The 21428-nt window shown below is 42.3% G+C and overlaps 3 protein-coding genes across 4 annotated transcripts; 1 reads left to right on the forward strand and 2 right to left on the reverse strand.

Moving 5' to 3' along the window:
* Nucleotides 1–2040: 2040 nt before the first annotated feature.
* LOC108930802 (N-alpha-acetyltransferase 30-like) lies at nt 2041–9144 on the reverse strand. Of its 2 annotated transcripts, XM_029252274.1 has the most exons (5): nt 9084–9144; nt 8140–8947; nt 3860–3983; nt 3708–3763; nt 2041–3425 (listed from the first exon to the last, which is right to left on the reverse strand). In XM_029252274.1, the coding sequence occupies exons 2-5, from the start codon at nt 8923–8925 to the stop codon at nt 3288–3290; spliced, it is 1104 nt and encodes a 367-aa protein (XP_029108107.1). In that variant the 5' UTR covers nt 8926–8947; nt 9084–9144; the 3' UTR covers nt 2041–3287. The 2 variants fall into 2 exon arrangements, with proteins under 2 accessions (XP_029108107.1, XP_018601732.2); XM_018746216.2 differs by lacking the exon at nt 9084–9144 and having other exon boundaries at nt 8140–9070.
* A 3927-nt stretch (nt 9145–13071) lies between these two features.
* Nucleotides 13072–15528, reverse strand: arf6a (ADP-ribosylation factor 6a). Its single transcript, XM_018746297.2, has 2 exons — nt 15325–15528; nt 13072–15166 (listed from the first exon to the last, which is right to left on the reverse strand). Exon 2 carries the CDS (start codon nt 14306–14308, stop codon nt 13781–13783), a length of 528 nt encoding a protein of 175 aa, XP_018601813.1. The 5' UTR covers nt 14309–15166; nt 15325–15528; the 3' UTR covers nt 13072–13780.
* Nucleotides 15529–16789: 1261 nt separating this feature from the next.
* LOC108930839 (ubiquitin-like protein FUBI) lies at nt 16790–21349 on the forward strand. Its single transcript, XM_018746298.1, has 5 exons — nt 16790–16909; nt 18018–18098; nt 18306–18450; nt 20571–20626; nt 21010–21349. The coding sequence occupies exons 2-5, from the start codon at nt 18024–18026 to the stop codon at nt 21133–21135; spliced, it is 402 nt and encodes a 133-aa protein (XP_018601814.1). The 5' UTR covers nt 16790–16909; nt 18018–18023; the 3' UTR covers nt 21136–21349.
* The last annotated feature ends 79 nt before the right edge of the window (nt 21350–21428 follow it).

Below are 21428 nucleotides of genomic sequence, written 5' to 3' on the forward strand. Positions count from 1 at the left end.
GGTGGGTACACCCTGGATGGGACACCAGTCCATCACAGGGTATCCACACACATGCACAATCGCTCACCCACTCATACATCAAGGGCAATTGAGAGACACCGGTTCACCTGAACGTCTTCGGACTTTGGGAGGAAATCAGAGCACCCGGCCGAAATCCACTCGGACATAGGGAGAACATGCAAACTCCAGACAGACTCAACAACCAAGTTCTCTTTCGCCACTCAGGTGCTGTGAGGTGGCAACACTACTTGCTGTGCCACTATGCCGTCCCGATAGCTTCAATAAGACATTACAGAACACTGATAGTGATGCGGTGTCAGCAAGTTTCACGGTTATGGCACACGGACCTGAGAAGAGATTTTGCAACCCCTTTTGCTTGATGCTTACAAGGTCCCAGAAGCCTCCATGGTGTTTTCCGTTTGAGCTTTTCTGTAGGTGTCGAGGTAGAGGTATACTGGATGTCATGATGGAGAATTCGGTGGAGGGCTTCCATCGTCACAAAATGAAGTAAAATATATTGTAGACCTCTGTGTGAAACTACATGGGAAAAACTGCTAGGAAACACATCTCACTCATGTACACCATCTGAAACGGCTTGGCCCATACAGGGTCACGGGGAGCTGGAGCCTAACCCGGCAACACAGGGCAAAGGGCTGGGGTGGAAGGGGACGCACCCAGGACGGGACGCCAGTCCATCACAAGGCACCCCAGGCGGGACTCGAACTCCAGACCCACCGGAGAGCAGGACCCGGTCCAACCCACTGCGCCACCACAGCCCCCCTTGCTAGGAAACATTTACTTCATGAACTGCAACCCTCCTCCTATAACAGAAATACTGGTCTGAGACAGTTTGAGCTGAGATAAGATCCTTGTTTTTCTCCCAACACCTCATTCCAAACTACTCACCCCTCGTCAGATGTACCCACCTCATAAACACCATGCAGAGGTCCAGCTAATTTAGTTCCAGGGAGTCACCGCGAGCTAGACAAAATGATGCACGTGGGAGTCATAGAGGAACAGAAACGTGAATGGAGTAGTCTGATAGGGCCCGTGCCAAAAGCGAATGGCTCAGTTCGGTTCTGCGTTGACCATAGGAAGGTCAGCGCCATTACCAAATTTTATGTACACGTATTTCCCTGGGTGGATGAATTTCTTAACCATCTGGGCACAGCTTGCTTTTACTCAATACAGAATTGCAAAATGTTATTTGGCAAACACCAGCATCCCTGAAATCTAGGGTGCTCTTAGCCATCCTTACTCCTTTTGGTTGGCACCAATTCTTCACACTGTTGTTTGGGCCTCACCGAGCTCTTGCAACCTTCCATCGAGTTATGGAAGCTCTGAGCTGTAGGCAAAATCTGTGCTCTACTTGTAACATTAACATTATTTTTCTTATGGTAGAGTCATTTTGTCCACACTATAATGGTCCAAAAATGTGCAGCCTGTGCTGAAACAAATTACGTGAAGGGTGCCATGTAGCATCATAGCTTAGAAAATACACAACTGTGTAAATAAACATTTTTGACAAGTTCCTTAAAGCCATACTCTCCTCGGTAATGATGACGGTCATCAAATCTTCTTTCAGAAATTGTTTCTGCTCCACCATTTGTAAAGGAGCCGTACAGCCTCTGTGCACCACATTACACATGACTAACCCATCTGCACATAGAAACTCACAAAATCAAGGCATCTTGAAGATTTTCTTAGGCTTAAACATTTCTGCTTTTTAATCAGGCCTTGTGTAGGATTTAGATACCTTGTTGTTTTTACTAAGTACCAACATACTGGGCTGAATTTGTCTAACACTCAGGTAAATGGTAAGATGTGTATATGACAACAATAAACTAACCTCACTATGTCTGCTTGGGTCAATTTTTGAGTACTATTTGATAATTAGGTGGTAGCATTTTTCCCCTAAACCTCAAAACAGAACTAATGAACTAGTGGGTATCATTGTGCATTATGTAAACATTTTAAATCAAAGCACAAAAAAAAAAAAACAAAAGCAGTCACACATATGCATATGCTTTTATTTGCCAGGATCTGAATGAAATTAAAGGCATGGTTTTTATTCTCCTTCTCAGCTTTAATACCTAAAAATTGTTCAAGGTACATTTTCCTGCTTCCGCAACAGTTCACCAGAAACGGACTGGGTACACCGGAGTAGCAATGGCGGTGAGCAGGAACATTTAAAAAGGTAAAGAGGGTGGGGAGGTAAAGGCTGCACCTTTTCTCTTAAGCTGTGTTCTTGCTCTCGTGGAAACAAGTCCAGATGAGGAGGTAGCAAATGGTAAAAACTGAAAATCATAATTATTAGAAACAAAGTCCTGGACCCCCCCCCCCCCTTTGTCCCAAGAGAATTAGATCCACCTACAAATAGTTTCTGCATGACTCCTATGCTTCACTTGTGTCCATTTCGGCACCAAGTTGAAACAAACTGCAGTTACAAAAGAAATAAATAGAAATACTGACAGCGAACCAAAGTTAAATAGGGGAAAAAAACGCAAAAATCTAACATTCTCTCACATCAGGCTTTTACAAAATAATTTTGTTGCCTGGCACCAGATTATGTTGGAATATTTCTGTAATTTGCCCTTTGAACGACTGACCAAGCAGTGACCGCCTCTGCTTGAATCACATCTGCAATATTGCACACGCAGGAGAATTCAGGTGCATTTACTCATTGCGTATGAACCAGAGTGGGCAGAAGGATATTGGGCAGGACAAAGCACCAGTCTAGAATAAGATTGGAAAACACAACAAGAAAAATATACACTTCACTGAAACCAATGCCCAGCCCACATCTTGGTAAACACACATGCGATACTTACTTTCCTAACACACACTTCAACTTAAGGGATAAAATTGAAAAATACAATAAAAATAAAGTATAATTTTTTGCATGATCTTTGTTGTGTAGTTTCTTACTTTTATCACAGACTGTATAAACCAGACGTGAAATACGGCCTTTGTTTGTCTTGCTCTTGCCTGGTTTTTCATAGCTTACTGCACTAGTGTGAATATCTACATAGATTGTGCAGCATAACCACAGCGGCTTGTCGTCTCTGAATTTCTGACCTTTGAGCGAGCTGGCAGCAAACTTCGCCTTACATGTTAGCACTCGGTGAACTCAACATACACACTTTGAACTCATTGTTTTGTTTGTCACTTTCCATTTGTGGATGGTTGAGATGAGGAATATTGTTCCTTCAGGCTGGCAAAGGATTCCCACGGCGAAGGGTAAAGAGAGAGGATCGGCGATGGTGGAAGGAGTGGGACGGACGGGATTAACGCAGCCATAGTTTGAGCCGAAGCGCATCCACCCCATTTAAGTAGTAGCGGAAGAGCCGTTTGTCCCTCACAAAGCCCAGGTTCTCATACAACTTCAGGGCACATTTGTTGGTGATTTCTGTTTCCAGCACCACCTAAGGCAGAGGAAAGAATGTGGGGGGGGAAAAGGCCAGTTCAAGCATCCCAAAAGATCCCAAAAGTAAAAAAAAAACCTTCATCTAATGGAAAACTCACAAAACATGATGAGATGCCAGCATACATACCAGTCACATTATTAAATTATATTTCCTCTGCTAACACTTTGACAAGCAGCTAACTGCAACACCTTTACAATCCCATGTAAGACAGTAACACCTTGTGAGCTCTACTGTAGCATGAAGCAGTACACCAAGACCACGTGTTGGGAAGAGCTGTACCTCATCGCAGTCCCCGTCTACCATAGCGTAGATGGCGTTCTTCACCAAATTGGTACCTGAAAGAAATGAGCAGAGCACACATTTAGACACTTGTGGAGTGTGCATCTAGCTGGGCACTGCCAGGAATCACTCCACAGACTGAATGGACTAACCGATGCTTTTCCTGCGGTACTTTGAGTCTACAGCCAGCATGGCGATGTAGCCTCTGCGGAACATTTTCTTGTGCATGTCCAACTTGCACACGATAGCACCCACACACTCCTTCCGCACCATTGCCTAAGGGACAGAGAAACCAATCGTGCATTAAATATAGGTAAACATATTGCAAACATGTTATACCAATAGAAAAACGTGAACAGCAAAGGCAAAAAAACAGGTGCAGTTGGTGAGCATTTTTAAATAAATGCATGTTGCAAGAAAACCAAGAGGGAAGTCATAACACTGGAAAGATCTTTAATGAAATAAGTGTACGTATATACTGCTATGGTATATTCTTTCGTCAAGGCATACTCAGTACGCTAGCTGTATCGCAAAAATTTTGTTTTTTTTTTTTTTGCAATAACCACCCTAAAGACTCAACAACTCTTGAAAATAAGCAACTATAAAACAAATTAATTTCAGCATTTATTTATAATTTAGGGCCAAAGGAAAAAAAAAAAGTGATTAAATAAAAAGAAAATTCATTGCTAGTACCTCTATTCTAAATGTTATAAATGTAGGCTGAAAACAAGGGAAAAAAAAAAAAAAATCAGATGCTGAATGGTGGAGCTTTTCATATAGAGGCATGTTTGGTACTACAATCATGCACGGGATCCAGAAAAGCTTCTGTGACACAAACGTGATTTTCGAAAGCTTTGTATTCATACGTGAAATTCAAAAAAGTTTTGCAGAAACAATACTTTTTTTTTTTTTTTTTTTTTTACCGTTGAGCAAGGTACTTACCGTACATTGCTCCAAAAAAATTACGAAAATAATTAGCTGAACATTGTAAGTTGCTTTAGAGAAGAGCATCAGCTAAACAACAGAGCCATTAAACATATTCTTTGTAAATGTTCAATCAATGTTGTATTACCAATTTTAAGGGAAAAAAATTAAAAACAAATTTCAAAATACCATTCCTGGTAATGAGACATTTTTTGTTTTAACCAATGAGCTGAAGGCCTACATACATACACCTACAAATCACCCTCTGTCTAATGAAATCACACATCACGGTTCTGTGTAATGAAAGAAATCACTACAATGGCTTGAAGAAATAAACAATTTTCTCATACAACAGGGTAATAGCATTATTGCCCATTATAATCCCACACACCTTGACAACGATGCTACAGACAGTATAACCATATGATGATGCGCTAAACTCCACACGTAGCTGATTTCTAACAAAACAGCTTCTGCCCCGAGTTGCTGGTTTAGTGTATTTTAAGATACACCTGGGGATCATTCTGGTCTCACACTGCTCTAAACACAGAACTTCCCCAACATTTAGACAGAGCTCCAAAAATGGTTCTCTAAATCAGTGTTGGATATATTGGTAGACCAAACAGGTAAGTCAACCATCCAATATAATTCTGATTTACCCTATTCAGACTTCGATAAACACAATTATTGACATTTTAGAGCTAGAAAAAAAACAGACCATTAACTGCAGCTCCAGATGTATGATCGCTGCATTATATACTGTTTTAACAAGTATTTGCACTGGTTCGTACGAGAGAGTTTTGTAGAGAGAGGAGGAGGAACATGACCTTGGAAAGAAGGAAAAAGAAAAAAAAAAAATTGAAAACTTGAACCCTGAACTACAGACTTCTGGCCCCAAGCATGTTTGTATGTTGCGGAATCAATGTAATAACAGATGATACTAAAATTGATGTAGGGTACATCTGAACCTAGCTTAGTCTATGAGGAGTGTTCTCATATTTACGTGGGTTTCCTTCCACAGTCCATACATACCTTTCAGGATATCAATGACCAAAATGCCTGTAGCGTGTGAATGGATGAGCGACGGAGCGCGTGTATCACTACCCTGAGATGGACCTGCATAATGTCCAGGGTACACCTTCCTCAGCCTCGAACCCTTCCGATTCCATTTCCTGGAATCAGAAATCTGAAATAGATTTGTTTTGAACCACTTCTTGAATACTAGTAGAAATGAATCAGTTCAGAGGAAGAGGGTTCTACACCATCCAGTCCATGATGAACTGAAGGACTCTTCATTTTTGACCCCTTGTGAGCAGGACAAGTAGGTAGGTATCCAAGGGTCCCGTGGCAGCAGGGACCATCTGTACAACCACAGGTAAACTTACAATCGTTATACAACAGGGAGGCTCAGTACTGCAGCACTTCACACAAATCTCTGGTCTGTACGTTCACATGTGGGTTCAAACCTGGTTCACGTTTTCCTCATGTTTGCATGGCTTTCCTCCTGGTGTCATGGTTTCCTCAGACAATCAAGAGATATTTTAGCTGAACTGGTGACTCTACATCACTCTGACATTGTTCCAACAATTGGTAAACAGCCAATATTAATCAATATTGGTGATAACATCAGCTAGTACAGAATGTTATTCAGGAGCAACCTAAATAACCTTATTCCTCATACCCAAACCGCAACATTCAGGCTGCATATTTATATAAATCAGTTGTCACTCCAATAAAACCTGACAATGTACTATGGAAAAACTGCACAACACAAAACACTTCCATAAAAGTTCAATCAATATGTCGCAAAGGTTTATGTTGTGTAAAGACAGGTGGTGGCATAATGGTTACAGCTTGACTTGCAAACAAAGGATCCAGGTTCAAATCCTACCACCTGCCACAGCACCCTTGAACAAGGTACCTTCCATACACTGCTTCAGTAAAAATTATCCAGTGGTGTAAAGGAGCAAAGAATTCTAAGTATCTTAACAGTGTAAGTCACTTCGGAGAACACGCCCACAAACTGCTCGTCCCAAGCAGGGTCGCAGCAAACTGGAACCTAACCCAGCAATACAGGGCACAAGGCCGGGGGGGGGGGGGGGGGGGGACACACCCAGGATGGGACGCCAGTCTGTCACAAGGCACCCCAAGCAGGACTTGAACCCCTTGAACCCCAGACCCACCAGAGAGCAGGACTCAGCCAAACCCTCTGCACCACCGTGCCCCACCTTGGAGAACAGCATCAGCTAAATAAATGTTCGTGTGTAGCTTCATATTACCTAGAGGACCTGAACACTTGTTATGCCCCCCACAACTGCTATGCTGGTTGACCTTGAGCCTCTTGGTGGTCCCAAGGACAAGAGGTCCAAAATAAAAAGCCCGGAGGTTCTCAGCTCCGGTTCCAATGTGTTGGAATGATCTCCCTCTCTCACTCAGAACTGCTGACTCCCACCTAACTTTCAAGGAGTGCCTCAAAACATCTCTATCAGACCAAAATTGAGTTTTCTTATTCTATCAACTCCATAAATCTGCATTACATCAGGTGTAACAATTTCCATTTCTTATCAATATGCTGCTACTCACATAATGTTACTAATATCTGTTTCAAGATGTAGAACTCTGTCAATTCTGTATACAGCTACCCATGCAATTATTTATATATATAGGGGCAGCTGGAAGTGCAATGGTTAGAGCTGCTCCCTCTGGACCCAAAGGTTGCAGGTTTGAATCTCACCTCTGGCTGTAGTACCCTTGAGACAGGTACTTGCTCTACATTGCTCCAGTAAAATTGCTGGGCTGTATATTGGTTGGGTGGCACAGTAAGTAGCGCTGCTGTCTCACAGCGCCTGAGTGGTGCGACAGGACATGGGTTTGATCCCCACTGAGTCTGTGTAGAGTTTGCATGTTCTCCCTGTGTCTGTGTGGGTTTCCGCCAGGTGCTCTGGTTTCCTCCCACCGTCCAAAGACATGCTGTTCAGGTCCACCCATAGTGTGCGAGTGACAGAATGTGTTGCACTGATGTATGGATGAGTGACCCAGTGTAAGTAGTGTATCTAGCAGTGTAAGTCACCACGGTGAATGAGGTGTGTGAGCTGATAACGCTACACAGAGCTCATTGGAAGTGACTTTGGAGAAAAAGCAAGCGATGTCTAAAACCACTTGTCCGAGCCGGGGCAACACAGGGCGCAATGCCGAAGGGCAAGGGTACACACCCAAGATGGAACGCAAGGCACCGCAGGCAGGACTTGCCCCACAGCAGGCACTGGCCAAACCCACTGCAACTGTTGCACTGCAATGCACTTTTGATTCCCCCGAGTCGTGTGTTGCTTTGGAGGAAAGGGGGGGAAAAAAAAAAGTGTCCGCCGAAGGAGGAGGCTCATCATGTCATGTGGTACTTGGGAGGAAACCATGATGAAGTGCCGGTTCCGCACAACCAGCATCGCAGCGTACGGAAATACACCGGCGTTCACCGTGATCGCAACCCGGCTGCACGTGCGTGCCTACGTACCAGAAAGCAGAGCTGCGGCCAGTTGTGTATGAAGTATCTGTAGGTGTAAATGGAGTAGGGCTCCGACAAGTCCTTCGTGATCAACCTCATGATATCGGGCATCTGCAGCTCCGACTCGTATCGGACGTACTGGATGAACTCGGCGCCCTGATGATCGGGTCGCTCGGGCCGCTCGGGGACACCGCTCAGGTGGAGCCTCTCCAGCTCCATCATCATCATCATCCGCTCGCCCAGCGAGTCCGACTCCAGCCGCTTCCCCGCCGCCGTCCCGCCCACAGTCCTGCGCAGCTCGGGGCTGCCATTCGTCCTCAGCACGTTGTTTCTGTTCCTCGATCGCTCCAAGAGGCTCGCCTTCGCACACGACCTGCGCTCCTCATTCTTCTTCTCGTCCTTTCTTCTGTCGCTCAGCGCGTTGCTGTCCGCCGGGGCCGGGGCCTCGGCCCACTCGTCGCCGCGCTCGGCCGCTGACAACCGCACTCGACCGCGGTCGCCGCCCTCCGCGGGGCTCTTCAAGCCGTTCACTTGCTGGAACTGCGGCTGCGTGTGGAAGTGGAGGGCGGCCGAGGGCTGCGAGGAGAACAGATGGTTCCGAGTCGTTGTGCTCGCGCCTTTCCCATCATGCACCTGTGCTTGTCTTGCACCCGCAGACGTCGTCTTATAATTTCCACATCCGCAGCCGCGATCCTCAGCTTCGCCGCAACCGATGTACCCGCTCCCGGCAAAGGGGAGAATTTCGGCCTGGGGTGAAGGCAGTGCGCTGTCGGGCCCGGGCGGCACTTCTGCCATCCCACTTCATTCAGGGAAAATGCTATGAAAGGAGAAAGAACAAACGGTAACCTTTGCAGCGAGGGGAGCCTTCAGACATAGCGTCAGTGAAACCAATAGTAACGTTAAAATTTAAAAAAAAAAAAAAATTAAAAAAAAAAAAAAAATCTCTTCACTACCTTGGTCCTTCTCTCGTCGTCGGCCGTCTGTTCTCTTCCTGCTCTGGCTGCCGGAAAGTGGTGTCGTAATGAAAGTCACTGTAGGAGCAGGGATGGGGTCGATATTTTACGACAGTTAATTTTTTTTTCACTCTTGTGAACAAACACAGGTAAAGCGCGATTTCAGAAACGCAAAAACAGCGTAATAACGACAACCAACAAGGGGGATACGAAGTGAACATTTAAGAAGTAAACAAACCCATCAGAAAAGCAAATGCATAAATAAGAGGATGTTTACAATTTATCCAAAAACAAATCAATAGTTTGCGACGTTCTCTAGACTAATGGCTTCATTAATGAGAAGAGGTTTTTGGAGAGAAGGAAGATCAAGATGAAGAAATTATACGTCAGCGAAGAACAATATATTAAGTTAGGCCTAAACTTAATGTATCTTGCCTTATGAATATGAAATTTACACAATAAAAAGATAAGATCAAAGGTACTGTCCAAGTCTTTCTTACCAGATGCACCACCATGAAAAAAACAATACAATAATTGCAGGAATCTTAACATTTACATGGGCAGCACTTCTGTCTCACAGCCTGGGTGGTGCGAGAGGACACGGGTTCGATTCTCGCTTGGTCGGTGTGAAGTTCTCTTTGCGTTGCATGGATTTCCTCCCACGGTTCACAGACCACATGTTCAGGTGGACTGGTGACTCTAAAATAACCCATAGTGTATGTGAGTGAGCCATTGTAAGTAGTGTATCTAGCAGTGGAAGTCTTCGGGTGCTCTGGTTTCCTCCCACACTCCAAAGACATGCTGTTCAGGTTCACCCATAGTGTGTGACTGACACAGAGGGAGTGTGTTCCACTGATGTATGGATGAGTGACCCAGTGTAAGTAGTGTATCTAGCAGTGTAAGTCACCGCGGTGAATAAGGTGTGTGCGCTGAGTTCATTGGGAGTTGCTTTGGAGAAAAACCTCTGCTAAAAGTAAAATGTAATTTTAGCACAAAAGATGTGAAAGGACAAAAAAAAATGACTCCTGAAGTTTAATGACAGCATTTGCAGGAAAGGTTTATCCAACCCCAATCCGGCGTAATTTTTTTATTCAGCAGCATTGACTAAATCGGTGTTTAATATTTACTGAACTGGCTACAATTTTGTAGCTCTACTGCAGAATTAAGAACTATGCACTGTTACCTTCCTTTATTGACAAGGTGGAAGAAAACCCATTAGAAAAACTACACTCTGGCTCGTCATCTTAACTGATACTTTACATTTACACTTGTACCTGGTTTATGACTAGATTTTTCAATTTTGGAAGTTATGTGCTTTTTCTAGTCTCAGTTTTTACATAACACTATTATTTTTTGTAAGATTCCTCTGTTGTACAGCGAAAAATTCTGTTTCTGCTTTCTGGCAAGAGACGCCATCACACTCAGAAGGGTGGTTGCAGCAGGAATTTTATCCAGTGTACTTTAATTTTTTACAGCTATATAGAAAACTTGTACAGTGAATAAACAGGTTGTACATTTTTTACTGGAATCTGAAAATGACCAGATATTGACAAACATTTTCATGTGATTACTGGCCACTTTTTTGTGGTCAGTTTTACTGTGTCCCAAATGATAATCAGTTCTACATATTAATAAAGGATAATATAGTAAAAGTCCCGCGAGTCATGCGATTGTGATGTAGTGAGTGGACTTATGAACAATTCAAGTTATGAACAGGTCCCAGAAGTGTTTGTAAGTTGAGATGCAAGCGTACAATCGCCCAGGGTTGTTCAATGAACATCGCTATAAATCTTGAGGAAATATATAGCTTTTGTCTACACAACTGGCTTATAAATTCAGCACAGTGGTAGTTTTACCAGTTATGCTGGCACTCTTGTTCCATAAATGTGCTTTGCACAATTCTGCTAAAGATGCAACAGACCCCAGAGTCTGACACACAGACACATACACATGACAAAATCTTTCTTGGAAGAAAAAAAAGTTTGAACATTTTACAAAGATCTAGGGAAGTCTGCTGTGTGTATTTCCCCGAGAAAGTGTCAATTTATCTGCAGTAAGCAGTACTTGCAAGCAATGTCCAGATCAGGTAGTGCTACTGAAACTAGTCAGGTTTAAACCAGATGGACCACATCACCTCACCAGGCCAGAGAGATTCTTCTCAGTTTACAAATTTCTTGCAACGTGGACCTATGTGGCAGTTTCGTGATAAAAAAAGGCAACCAGGGCCAGCAGGAAGTATAGTGGTTAGCCCTGCTGCCTTGCACTTGAAGGATCTTGGTTTGAATTCAACCTCCTGTTGCAGAACCCTCAAGTCAGGAACTTACCATGGATGGCCCCTCTAAAACTTACTCGTGCATATAAAATGGCTAGATAACTGTAAATAGCTTAACATTGTAATTTGTTTTGGAAAACAGCATGAGCTAAATGAATAAATAATAAACTGAGGGTCAGCGCAAGGGAAACAACATATATAAAAACCCTGCCATATTTAGGTATATAGTCCGCTCTAAATACAACCTCTTTCTTTGTTAACTTTCTGCTTTCAGGCCATAGTGTCAACCTGAATTTGTCTAATCCTCTTCAGAGTAGAGCAAATTAAATGGGTTTAAGGGAGTTAAAGATTTTGCCATTCCAAGGGATAGCAAATCTACTGCAGGGAAATAATCTAGTAACTTTTTTAAAGACATACATTTATGCAGGTCCCCACATCAGCAATACTTTCAATTGCAGGCCTTACTAGCCTAAATTTTGGTGAAGTACTTATCTGGTGACTCACTTTACCGTGCAAGGGTGGGGACTGCACTTTGGCTGCGAGTCTCATGTGATCACATCATATCTGCAATAAAATACCTACGCCCTTGTGTTCACTATACAAAGCGAGCAGTCACTAATTTACCATCCTCCAATGGCTGAAATTTGGAGATTTGATACATGTTCATACCTTTCAATATTTAAAAAAAAATATTACTCTTTAACCCTGGAATATGTTGCCAGACTCCACAATATCAGCTATTTCAGACATCCAAACTATTGGATGGTTAACTGGTTTGTTTCCGTCATACAAAATACAGACTTAACAAGATGCCCCACTACCTACCAGCTATGCACGCATTTTCATCTTCACAGCAAACCTAAATTTTGAATCTGTTCATTTTTTGTTTTATTCTGAGAAAATACATTTTTTTTTATATGTGGGCGAAGGCACATCACTAACAAAACTGATTTTTTGTGCAAACGCCAACACATTGCATTGAAGGCCACTAATTAACTCTGTGGTGTGTACATTAGGTAAAAAAGAGGTAGCTTAGAATGGTGCTTAAACTCATGAACTTACATCCTAAATGCTGCTGGTTCACATGCCATGAATTAGTCCTGCTGCCATGTGCTTTAAAAAAGTAATTTAACTGAATTGCTCTACAGTAATGTCTATGTCTACCAATGCATATCATTTGTCACTTTAAAAATATTTAAGAGATGCAACAATAATTGCGCTTTGTTGCTCTCTAGTTTAAGGAGCTGATGACCTTGATATAGACAAACAGGATCTGCACAGTGATTACGTCCAGAAAGCTAGAAATATAATCTCCAAGATGGATTCTTTTCATGCATTTTTGAAAACCATGTTTCAGTGCAATTCCTCCAGGAAACACCCAGCTGTAGGTACAACTGCTGAATATTTGTTGTCTGTGCTGCTTCGTATAAATGAACTTGCAATCAAAATATAAATGGGACATATTTTGGTGATTAGGCTGGGTGGTGGTATTTGGCAGTTCCAGATTCCAATCAATAACGCTGCAGTGATCAAATGTAAGTAGAGACACCATCCATTAGTGGCAATGAAGCTTCAATCCCAATGTTTCCAGATGAATTTCATTGTTATATAAAATATTTTATTTTCATATTAACGTCATACAAAATTATACTACATTGTATACTCAGTTGTGGCAGTGAAATGGAACACTACCCTGAACAAAAAAAAAAATGGGGCACTGAAAGTATAATATTTTAACACCATATCCTTCATAAAAAAATATTGAAAACTGAAATTTCTTGAAAATTTATAATGGACAAAGATTAAAACTTTAGATTCTTTAATTTCTGCAGTACCTGGTACAATATACAACACTGTACCAATGTACTGTAAATAATGAGCTTTAATTGCAGAAGACAGTTTTCAAACAATCTTTATCCTTCTTTGCACTGCTGTAACAAACAAAAGTCTGATAAGACATCATGTAGCCACTTTTCTCAATGTTGTGACTTGTTTCTTATCTGTGAGGAAATCAGCTATGCAGCACTGTATAAATAGGAGATGTGAAGCAACCAGAACAGGCCACCATCCTCCTCTGACCAAGCCCCTCCACATTAAAAATGACAATTCCGCAGTCAACTCTATAGCATTTGGGGGAGGGGGGGGGGGGAAAAAAAAAAGTATTTACGCAACTTGAGGTCACAGCAATTCGGTAAAATGCACAAGGAAAATTCAAAAGCTAGAGCAAAGAAAACTTGAGGGGAAAAAAAAAAAAAAAAGAAAAAAAACAGGCAAAGACCTTGTTTGCTTTAAGAAACAAAATCTGACAACTGATAATGGAAAAATAAGAGAATCAAACCTTTATTATTTATTCTTTGTGAAGCCATGTTATTTATACCAATCTTGGTACTGACTTATCTTTGTTTTTCTAAAATTGTGAGAAGCATTATGATTTGTAGTTGGAGGTAAGCCAGGTTAGACCCTCATACAGTCCATCACCTGTGGTCGCGCAGGAGGGCTGCACGTACCAGTTGCGGTCCCTGATGCGGGTCAGGCCTAGCTTTTCCTGGATCTCATGTGGCTTCATAGCGTCAGGCAGGTCTTGCTTGTTAGCGAAGATCAAGATGATGGCATCCCGCATCTCTCTGTCATTGATGATACGGTGCAGCTCCTGTCGAGCCTCGTCTATGCGGTCCCGGTCGGCGCAGTCCACCACGAAGATGAGGCCCTGCGTGCCCGTGTAGTAGTGCCGCCACAGGGGGCGGATCTTGTCTTGACCTCCAACATCCCACACGTTGAACTTTACATTCTTGTAGGTGACCGTCTCCACGTTGAAGCCCACAGTGGGGATCGTGGTCACCGACTGCCCCAGCTTCAGTTTGTACAGGATGGTGGTCTTCCCGGCAGCATCCAGTCCCAGCATTAATATTCTCATCTCCTTATTGCCAAAGATCTTGGAAAGCATCTTCCCCATGTTGTCACCTGCGCATAAAGATCTGCTCGCCCTGATGAAACGCCGGCGGCCGCAAGTCCGCGTGCTTCGCGCGCTTCCCTTTCCACACAGTAGCGCGGACCAAAAGAAAAATGAATGGACCGAATTAAGGACGCGACTTTAAAAGCAATGCGAAACGCGACCGGTACAGGATTATGCCGTATATGTGTGTTTTAAGAAGATTCCCGAAAGATGAATTCACACGTAGATCATCCGCGACGAGGCGCAGCCCTCGGACAGCCGGCACCACCATGCACTCCGTTAACAGCGATTTTCTCCACACGATCCCTCTACAGCTGGGTTTTATTTAGAGTCACATTCATCCATGTCAGAGTGACGCGCAAAGCACGACAAGAGGCCCGGAGTAAAGAGCGACTGATGCAGGAACGGAACTCCGGCGACCCGCCACACCTAGTGAGCGCATTCACTGCCGCCTGTCTTTTCTCAAGAGTCTGTCAGCTCTCTCTGCAGTCCAAATAGCGGGTTCAAGTCAGTCTTTAGCTGAACAGATGGATCGCACAACATTAAACGGTACTTTTCAAAGTAAAAGGCAATTAGATCCTACGGACTGTAGACAGCAGTGCTCGGAACACACACTGTGTGAGTGACACAGGCCCCAGAAGCCTGCAACCGACGGTGCGCTTCCTTCCTTCCAGCCCGGTCCGCCGATCTCCTCTCGGCTTTATGATCCTGAGCCGCACGCACTCGTCGCACCCCGAGCGTCGCGGGGGGATGGGGATTAATCCAAGTGAAGTGTGTAGAGGGGACGGAACAGCCTGGGCCGCCGCACCTCCGAATGTCACCGATTCCGCCGAGAGCTTCCTTCCTCTTCTCCTCTCCCTGCGCGACACAAGAGCGCTTCAGAAAAAGGGCAACGGAAGCAGAACTTTCAGAGACCGTCTCCCCCGCCTTCATATCACAACGGTCACCAGTACCACCCGACTGTGTTCATATATTCTTGTTTTAGCTCCCGAACGTGTATATTTAATTTTTGTTACCTGCAACTGCGGCAACCCCACTCTCCCCCGGCCGTCCTCCCCTTCTCTCGCGCTCCCTCTCCTTTGCGCGCGCGCCTCTCTTCCGTTGCTCCCACGGTTGCTCCCCGACACCGGAAGAGGTGCGGACCCAGATCACGCACCACTTCCTCTCCTTGTCGGCGCGCTCACGCAAACGTTGGCAGTCTGTGTCATTAGACTCGAGGTGAAGAGACGCCGACGTTGTTTTCAAGTTAATATGTGGAAAATGCTGATTCGGTCTATCAGTTGAAAGCCCAACTGCAAAGCGTAAAAAAAAAAAGCGCAAGTGATGTGGCTTCGAAGCGGAAGCCATTTGGGCTGTTGTACAAACTTTTTCATTGGTTAATTATATATCAAGTAAAAGCAAGATGTCGGCCTAATGAACCGCTACTATACACTATAGTTTCATCGTCGGCTCTCGGTCTCTGTCTCTGGCACTACGCTGTATGTGCCGTTATACAGGGGTTGAAAAAATGTTGGAAACAACACATGAACACCACATGATAAACCTGGGCTCAAGAGGAACAAAATCACATTTCTTTAAAGAAAAGAAGGGATTCATATGAAGCAAAATATGAGATCTGTCACTTATTACACTTTATTCTTATATCGCATTCTATCTTGGAAGGCAGATTCAGGGGATTTTCACACATTTCACAGATTGCACATGACTAATAGAGACTGAAACAGGTGAAATGGTCCCTCTGAATTTCTGGTACAGCGGTCACAAATTGCTACAGATTTACTAATGTGGCAAGGTGATGAATGTGGAAAATCATGACAGCATATGACAAACATGGAAAAATTGCAAAGAGGAAAAGTAAATGCCCAATGGAGTGGTCACTGCTAAAAACAATAACCACCAAAATTACCTGAAAAGTGAATCAACACTTTTCACCCAGTCTCAACAAAAACAGTTTTTCATCTTTGCCAACCAAAGTGCAAGATCTCAAAGCAGATCACGTTGCTTTATGTAGGTTTTCCTGATCAGCTGAAACTATAGCTGCACTTTATCAAGTTCCTGAGAAGGCAGATATCAGGGTAATATGAGTATGAGTATAAATTGGATACCACCCTGGGCCTCTCCTTATGTTTTCATGGTTTCCAGCCCTAACATAACACTACGTTCTGCTATGGTCAAGATTTCTTTTATTAGCACTTTTTTTTCCTTGACATGTTACCTAACTGAATATTAAATTTAAACAATATGTTAAGGCTTCACAACTAAAGGAACAAAAAAGCAAGATGCAGTTATTTGAACTGTATAATTTGTCTGGAATTTGGTCGCAAACCCTGACTGAATAGGAGAAAACGAATGTAATTAGAATTATATGTTTGTCTGTTTAAAATGTTGTTTATTGATATAATTGGGTATAGCTGGTAACGGACAACGCGAGAACTCTGGAAACTTCCACCTACGTCAGTGTTCCCATCATGCCTTGAGATGCACGTTTACGTACGACGGGATGACGTGCTCCTTTCGTTGCGTATGTGGAGTAGTGTTCAGCGGCGTTGAATCTTATTGAGGCAAGTACGTCTTTTTTGTGTCCAGTAGTCGATTGTGAAGGTAAGACATTACCGGTGACTTTGATAAGATTCCCACGAGCAAAATTTAACTGTACATAATGGATAATTGTACGTGTAAGGGACAGAGTGTTATTCGGAAGGGAAGGCCCGGCGTTCGTACTAGTAGCTAAGCTCGTCTGAGGAGCGTCATCATGCCACCTCGATCTGTTGCTTTAATGTTCACATCTAGCAATCTAACACTATCTTGTAAGATAGCGTAGCGTGTGGTGTAGCAACTTGTATAAAACTTAGAAGAAAAGCTTTTATTATTTATTACATAGTATCCACGCGTGGCATCGTTCGTTAAATATTCGATACTGACTCTGACTCAGGACAGAGAGTACTCGTACAACTTGGGGCTGTCTTATGAATGCTTATTTCAATCAAGTGCTGATCTTCTTGGTTCAAAAAAAGTATTAGCTTCTGACCGCAGCTGGGACCTGACAGGTTTTAACTTCTTTATCTGAATCGGTTACGTTGTAAATCATGTAGATTTTATCTGTATTAAAAAAGTTAACTTCAGGCTACTTTGAAAGTCTTGTGAAAATACATGACATGACATGGTCTTAAATTTATTTATTTTGTTCTGAATACTGTTTTATGTACTTTATCACTTAGACACTTTCTGCTTTGCTTTCTCCACTTGGTCTCAATTGTAACATCTTATTGGCAGTAAACTTGCCAACACTCATGAAAAGCAAACGTGAGTTGTAAACACTGGATGTGAGTTGAATTAAGGTGGTCCTGCACTCCTCTACTGTTTGGGTGCTTTCAGGTCAAGGTCAACTTAATTGTCATTCTGCCTTATTGGTAAGTTGGGCATAGAAGAGAATGAAATTTTGTTTCTATTTGGACCTCTGTGGCACCTAGCCTAGTATTAATTTAGGAAATGTTCAACCCACTTCAAGCAGAAATATGAAGAATCTTTGTGGGGTTTGTATGTTCTTCCTCTGTTCATGTGGGTTTCCTTTCATAGTCTAAGGACGTTTGGTGCTTCTGCCTTGGAGACTGCATGTTACGTGTAGTGCGTTCATGTGTGTGATTGCCCTGACTGTGATCGCATTATGGTTGTACCCTGCCTCGCATCTCTTGCCTCCTGTCGTTCACAGATCAAAATGCAGCTGTTCTTACGTGCACAGGACACGCACACTGTGGAAGTCACAGGCCATGAGACAGTGAGGGACATCAAGGTAAAGCATGGATCAGTGAAGTCTCTAAAGCCATTCCCAGGCCACACAGTGGTTTTACTGCATTTTTTTTTTTTTTTTTTTTTTTTTTGAAATTAAACTTGTTCAGTTTTTGGGGCAAGAACTTGTCTTGTGTTCTGCCCTATATACGGTATATGCCCTGTATATACATTTTTCCATGGATCGGCATTTTGTGCTGCTGTCCTGCAGGTCCGGGTCCAGGCACTAGAGGGTGTGGCTCTTGAAGATCAGGTGCTGCTTTTGGCTGGCTCCCCACTGGAGGATGATGCCTGTCTGGCCCAGTACGGGGTGTCAGAGCACTGCACTCTGGAAGTGGTGTCTAGAATGCTGGGAGGTAAATGCAAACTCAGAAACTGTCACCCACTTAAATGAAATTCTATAGGTTAAATTTTGCTAAAGCTTTTAGATTAATACATGTGACACATTGTAGCTTCCTAAGAGACATGTTTGAGATAATACGGTTCTGGTCACCATTATTGGAATCCTTGTATTTTAGGTATATCACGTACAAAATCTTCAGAAAAAATTGGAAATTTACCAACCTTTAATCATCAGAATATTGTAATAGGATATCCAAAATTATATAACAAAAAATCAGTTTAATTTATATACATTTTTCACAGAATAAAAAAAAAAAAAAAAAAATGCCCTGGGTAGTAATAAAGGCATCCTTCCCTAATATTTGATTACACACGTTTTGGAAATTGACAGCTTCCAAACATTTTTGTAGCTCTCAATGCTTCTTACAGCTTTCTGCTGGTAGTTTCTTTGTTTCAGTTGCAGTTTGTTGTAGCTCTGGAATGCTTGCTGGATTTATTTTACCAATTGGAGATTTCAGCTCTTTCCAAAGGTTTTCAATGATTGAGGTCAGGAATCATTGCTGGTCAGTTTAACTTAGTCCATTTCTAACCATTATTTTGTGCTTTTGGATGTGTGCTTTGGGTCCTTGTCCTGCTGGAGGACTCGTGCTCTTTGACCCACACTAAGTTTTGAACACTGGGTAGAGCATGTTGCTCTAAAGTGTGTTCGTGCCTGTGATGTACACATGTTCATGATCATGGTGGGATCAATCTTTTACAGAGCCACTCCTTCAATGTAACGTAAATGTTTATATGTATCTCCAAAAAAGAACTAGGAAGGTGATCAGGAGTCAGCGATATTCTGGTAAAGTTTTATGCAGCTACTTGTGTGATGAACGTCAGTGTATATGGTGAAGAAAACTAACTGTACTTAAGTCACACATCTGCAGCTATGTCTCTCTACTAAGGTAATGCACACTTTTTTTCTGAGATACATGTTGCTTTGGAGAGAAATGTCTGCGAAATGAATAAATGTAAAAGGCTTTGGTAATTGTTTGATTTTATAACTTACTTGATATGCTCAAGGCTTTCATTACCAGAGACAGCAAAGCAGCCCCACAACATTATGGAATCTCCATTATATTTAACTGTGGGTAGGGTGTTTTTAACCTTGAGCTTCAGTTTGTTGCCTATAAACAAATGGCTGGTCTGCATTGCAAAAGAGCTGTATTTTTGTTCAGCCAGGCCACAGAACATTTTCCCAGAAGGATGTTTGTTTCTTTAGGTGGGTTTGGTAAAGATCAGTCATGCCTTTCTTGTTTGTTTTTAAACAGTAGGGCTTCTCTTGGTCTTTGCCCATAACACCCTTCTTGTTTTAGTGTGTGGAGTACTGTACGGGTTGAAACCATCACTCCAGATCAGTTTTAAGCTCTTTGAATGTCTCATGTCCTCCCCCAAAACAGTTCCTGCCAACCTTCAATAACACAGCAAACTATGGAATCAGGGATGCTAAGTTCTCTGGAGATAGTCTTGTGCTTTTTTTTAATGTTTGAGTTTTTCCTCATGTCTCACAGCTCTTGCCTTCATTGTTAAGAAGGAACAGGGAATAGGTTACTTTTTAAAAAAAAAAAAAAAAATATATCCATTATTCATTGGTTAATTCATGTCATGTTAGTACTGTCCATTTATAGCAGATGAGTCCAATGTCACTGCAGTGAGAATCTAATTCTTTTAAACAAATTTGACTTGTTCAAAAAGGTGTCAATTGTCATGGCAACTATTCAGTTTGTATACCATTTCCACATGCCCTTTTTTTAAATTTCCCCTGTGCTGCTCTGTATGAACCAGTTAAGAGACCAAGGTTGTTTCACTGCCCACTTTTTTCCCCCCAGGAGATACTGTACACGATATACCTAAAATGCAAGGGTGCTAATAACATTGACCAGATCTTGACATCTGGTTGCTTTTGTTTGGGAGGAAAAATTGTATACAAAATTGCTGCATAATCACTAACATAATGCTGTGTATATTGTAAACAGTACTTATGGTTGGGTTACACTCTGCATTTGGCGTATGAGTTGTTTCCATTTTTGGTGACCTAAATCCTGTCAAAAGTAATACTTTCCAGCTGAATGACTCTTATTTCCGCTTAAAGGTAAAGTCCATGGCTCCCTTGCTCGTGCTGGTAAAGTTCGAGGTCAAACACCTAAGGTAAGTTTGAGTTATATCGTGTGAAATTTAACAGTACAGTGGTGCTTGAAAGTTTGAACTCTTTAGCATTTTCTCTTTCTGCATAAATATGACCTTAAACATGATCAGATTTTCACAAGTCCTAAAACTAGAGAACCCAATTAAATAAATGAGGCAAAAACCATTATACTTGTTCATTTATTTGAGGGAAATGATCCAATGTTACACAAGTATATGTCTGATTTGTGTGAAAATCTGATCACATTTTAGGTTATATTTGTGCAGAAATAAAACTGAAGGGTTTACAAATGTTCAAGCACCTCTGTATGTAGTGCTGCTTCAAGTAATGTAGAGTTTGAGTATGTATTGCTTATTTTAGCTTTGATCAATTTCTTTTACTCTAGGTGGACAAACAGGAAAAGAAAAAGAAGAAAACAGGCCGTGCCAAACGACGTATTCAGTACAACCGCCGCTTTGTCAATGTGGTTCCCACTTTTGGCAAGAAGAAGGGTCCTAATGCAAACTCCTAAATACAAAACTTTCCCATTTTGAGGAAGTAAAGCATATTTGCAGAGACTACACCCCTTTCTCTGGATGGCTGGCTTCTGCTGAGAAGGCAGCCCACTCTTTCCTCTTTGAGTGTGCTGAATCCGAGTTCACATTTAAACAATTTGACTTATTTGCTTTTGAAAACATTGAAATAAATTTCAGATTTGAAGGGTTATCCGTGACTTTGGTAGATTGAATTCCTGATGTGATTGTCACAGAAGGTAGATTTCCACAGATTTTCATTCAAAATTAAGTATTTTTGGAATAATTATGG

Source organism: Scleropages formosus, chromosome 5 (genome assembly GCF_900964775.1).
Source record: "Scleropages formosus chromosome 5, fSclFor1.1, whole genome shotgun sequence".
In the NCBI taxonomy this organism is placed as follows: domain Eukaryota; kingdom Metazoa; phylum Chordata; class Actinopteri; order Osteoglossiformes; family Osteoglossidae; genus Scleropages; species Scleropages formosus.

Coding starts and splice junctions, on each gene's coding strand:
- LOC108930839 (XM_018746298.1), top strand. CDS start 18,024: ATGCAGCTGTTCTTACGTGCACAGGACACGCACACTGTGGAAGTCACA. Junction 18,099..18,305: donor AGACAGTGAGGGACATCAAG/GTAAAGCATGGA, acceptor GCTGTCCTGCAG/GTCCGGGTCCAGGCACTAGA. Junction 18,451..20,570: donor GGTGTCTAGAATGCTGGGAG/GTAAATGCAAAC, acceptor TTCCGCTTAAAG/GTAAAGTCCATGGCTCCCTT.
- LOC108930802 (XM_029252274.1), bottom strand. CDS start 8,925: ATGGCAGAAGTGCCGCCCGGGCCCGACAGCGCACTGCCTTCACCCCAG. Junction 3,764..3,859: donor GTACCGCAGGAAAAGCATCG/GTTAGTCCATTC, acceptor CATTTCTTTCAG/GTACCAATTTGGTGAAGAAC. Junction 3,426..3,707: donor TAGACGGGGACTGCGATGAG/GTACAGCTCTTC, acceptor CCTCTGCCTTAG/GTGGTGCTGGAAACAGAAAT.
- arf6a (XM_018746297.2), bottom strand. CDS start 14,308: ATGGGGAAGATGCTTTCCAAGATCTTTGGCAATAAGGAGATGAGAATA.